The 3,891-nt window shown below is 37.9% G+C and overlaps 1 protein-coding gene across 1 annotated transcript in view; it reads right to left on the bottom strand.

Annotated features, from left to right (window-relative positions):
• Nucleotides 1–196: 196 nt before the first annotated feature.
• The window catches only part of LOC107746125 (uncharacterized), a 6,545-nt gene continuing 2,850 nt past the window's right edge, over nt 197–3,891 (bottom strand). The window contains exons 2-7 of the mRNA XM_016560221.1: nt 3,323–3,397; nt 2,056–2,311; nt 1,530–1,793; nt 906–966; nt 547–594; nt 197–357 (exon numbers count right to left, since the gene is read on the bottom strand). Coding sequence (XP_016415707.1) covers nt 291–357; nt 547–594; nt 906–966; nt 1,530–1,793; nt 2,056–2,311; nt 3,323–3,397 — 771 coding nt within the window. The 3' untranslated portion in view covers nt 197–290. The remainder of the gene's footprint in view (nt 358–546; nt 595–905; nt 967–1,529; nt 1,794–2,055; nt 2,312–3,322; nt 3,398–3,891) is intronic.

Below are 3,891 nucleotides of genomic sequence, written 5' to 3'. Positions count from 1 at the left end.
TATATATATATATATATATTTTTTTTTTCCATTTGATTTGAATTGTCTTTGGCAGCACAATGGACATGGAAATGTTCATCTCAGTTATCTACTTCAGACTGAAGAGGCACAGCGGAATTAATGAAGCTCATGAACACAACACTGCTTTTCAAATGGTTTTAATGACTCGTATACAAAACACAAGCTACTTGTGCTGGGATTTTGTTGTCTTGCAAGAAAGCTACGAATATAAATGCACAGAAATGCAAAAATAAAGCAGGGAGCTACAAGAGGTCTTGAATTCAGAGTGTTTAACAGTCGGCGAAGTATGAAGTGGCGTTCACGGCGATGCACTGTGGCTGGTAGATCAGCGAGATCCTGTCAAAGCAAAGCAGCAAACATTCAAGTATCATTTTTAGAAAATCTGGTTTAGTCAAGCAGTGACATTAGCTGATTTAGAGATCTCAGTGTCAATTTTTAATATACTTGCAGCATGCAAACACCGTAAATTCATTCATGTTTTCAAGTAATTGCTGTATTGAATTGGTTCTTGTTTCATTCACTTACATTTCACGGATGTGTCTAGCAGTTTTGCGGTCAGGAATCGGCGCAGTTCTGTTATAGTCAGATGAACACAATATCAGGACACTTGCATTCATCTGCTTTGAGCCTCTCTGTGATGGTACCACGAGGCGTCGCTCACTAGCGGATCTCAGACTTCTGGAATTATATTCACTAATATAATTTAAACATGGAATAAACATGAATACTACAGTCTGCAAAACTAATCAATACATCTACAAACACATTTCAGGAATACTGTGTAATGTTACAGCACAGTTAAATCATACTACACTTGATAATAGCTTGATATGATAATATAATCTTCGGATTTTTGTGTGTACTATTGAATTCAGTTTACTCACACTGCATTTATAAGGGCCTGGACACAGGCTATGTCATCACTGGTGTCATCGTCAATCAGCTCTGAAAAAGTGAACAATCACATTTCGTTTCATTTTAGAGAATATTTATGCATATTAAAAAAGTCCCTTCTGCTCAACAAGGCTGCATTTATTTGATCAAACATACAGTAAAAACAGTAATATTCTGAAGCAATATTACCATTTAAAATAACTGTTTTCTATTTGAATATGTTGTAAAATGTAATGTATTGCTGTGATCAAAGCTGAATTTTCAGCATTACTCCATTCTTCAGTGTCACATGATCCTTCAGAAATCATTCTGATTTGCTGCTCAAGATACATTTCTGATTATTATCAATGTTGAAAACAGTTGTGCTGCTTCATATTTTTGTGGAAAACATACTCTTTTTCAGGATTCTTTGATGAATAAAAAGAACAGCATTTATTTGAAAAGAAACCTTTTGTAACATTATGAATGTCTTTACTGTCACCTTTGATCATTTTAATGCATCCTTGCTGAATTAAAGTATTAATTCTTTCAAATGAACCCCAAACTGGTCCTGATCACCCTGTTATGGTTATTTTGCTGTATCGACCAGTACATCGTCTCTTTCATATACTCACTGTCGCAGGTCAGCCTACAGAGGTTCAGTGTACGACTTTGAATAGAGCGGCACACCACGTGGTCACTAAGCTGGAACAAGCCGTACAGGGTCCAGACCTCACTTTTGTCCTCGTCACTTTCCAAACTGGAGGAGTCGCCTGAATTTTTTCCTCTGGGAGACCTACCACGGCGAGAACCGTGACCACCGCTGCGCTCTTGTGGCTCAGGGATCGTCTTAATGGCACTGGTATTGAAGCCAGAGGTCAGCTGGACGTGACACATGACTGTAAAAAGAGTTTTCATTATTCCATGAAACCCGAAAAGTCATTTTTGAAGAATATCACAGCCATTCTATTCTAAGAACCTTTTGAGGAATGGAAAGATTCCATGGATGTTAAAAGTTCTTTGTGGAAACATCAATGTCAAAAAACAAATCACTGTATGCTCACCTGGAAACTAATTAAACGTATTAACTATATTAATCCTCACAGAAGCAATGATTGTTATCTAAAGCTCCGGATGTAACTCACTCCGGATGTGACTCACTCTGTGCCAGCATGTCTGTAGAATTGGGAATTGGCAGAGTAATGCCACTTTCAAGCTGCTGCTTCAGCTCGCATTTACTCAAAATCACGCTGTCGCTCACGCCGGCTGCCAGGAATAAAACAACCACAACTGCCAACATCTTCACGTCTGGACAAATTCTCACAATCTCTCTGTTTCTCCTACAGGGAATGATTGCAAGTTGAGGATGAGCTGCCTGTGTAGATATAGACCCACCTGTTCCCCGGAGAGGGTCCGTCTATACGTCAGGGGATTATGTGAAATAAGAGTTTAAAAGGTTTTGTGTCAGTGTGTAGGCAGGCAGTTTTAAGGCACTTTGTTCTGTACGAAATGTTTTGGTTTGGTTTCAGTGTTGCACTGATTCAAGTTCTATAAATAGAGAAAACACAGTGAAGTCTTGTGCATTCACATCTGAAGAATTGACTTTGTCTCAGCCAGGATCGGATGTCATGCACAGGTTATGTAGCGCCTCTAGACAACTGCAAGAAAGACCTGGACAGACTGACTGGTACACGAGACAATGGTGGGTGGAGAACTGAGTTTGTCACGTAGGGAACATACATGGACACAGAAGTGATGGCAACCACATGATCAGTTCATCTACTTTACAGTGATGCTGACCTCTGAATTTAGGTTCAATAAAAATAAAATAAATGTTAGGAGGAAAAGCATTTTGTTGTTATACAATGATGCAAGCATATGAATTTTGCTGTGTTCTGGATCAAAATAACTAGTTCATTTGTCACCATGCAGGGTGGAAAGCGTGCCAATGCATTTTAGGTCAGGAAGTTTGGTATTAAAACTAGTGCACATACAGTTTTATAGAAAAAATTATTAAACCTTACCATGATATAGGCAGGTATAATGTGGGAAAAAAAAGTGATGTGACATGTAGCCAAGTATGGTGTCCCATACTCGAAATTTGTCCTCTGCATTTCACCCTGACCCAACCCAAGTCCAACTCTCTAACCATTAGGCCACAACTGCCCCCATGAGCAGATAAATGAAACTACGCACAGACTGTGGCCACTGTTAATTACAAAATTATTAGTGAATGAGGGATCTGTAGGCCTATTTATATGCTCAAGCAAAATGTCAGCACATAAATTCGTTCTTATACCCTCATTCTAATGTTAATGAATACAAATTATTCTACTCTAATACATGGATTTTAATAAGGGAGCATGTCCACACAGTGCCTAGCTGCGTGCACGTGCGTAAAACATGGACAAACCATTTCAAAACAAACTTTCCGTTCAGCCTCAGCGCACCTCTTTTTCTCGCACACACGGGCTTTCCAACTGAGAGTGTAACAGCTGGTACACTGTAAAAAATGATTTGTTGACAACTTGACTTAGTCAAGTTATCTTGTTGCATTGACTTAAGTTTAGCAAACATTAGGTGTTATTGAAATAACTTGCAGTAAATTCAGCCAACGTACTGTATCAATTAATGAGCATTTAAAATTTGTAGTTAAGTCAACTGAAAAACATATTGGTTGAACTTAATATTTCATGTTTTCACAAACATGAACTAAGTCTAACTGACATAAAATAGTCATTTTTACTCAACATCATAACTTAACTATTTGAGTGTACTGGACTTCATTGCTTTGACAAGAAGTTCTGGATATCTATCTGGAACCAGATTTTTTTATGAAATCAACTGCAAAATTGAAACTCAGCATTTACTTTTTAAATGGATACATTGCATCCAAAAACACAGACACAAAGAATTCTCTTGCAAAGGTATAAAAACACTACACAAGAAAAATCTTCACATACACAGCTCACACAAACATGTGCAAACTTCTCTATG

Source organism: Sinocyclocheilus rhinocerous, unplaced genomic scaffold, assembly GCF_001515625.1.
Source record: "Sinocyclocheilus rhinocerous isolate Xijiao unplaced genomic scaffold, SAMN03320098_v1.1 scaffold107, whole genome shotgun sequence".
Lineage (NCBI taxonomy): Eukaryota > Metazoa > Chordata > Actinopteri > Cypriniformes > Cyprinidae > Sinocyclocheilus > Sinocyclocheilus rhinocerous.
This window is presented reverse-complemented; position numbering and strand designations above follow the sequence as displayed.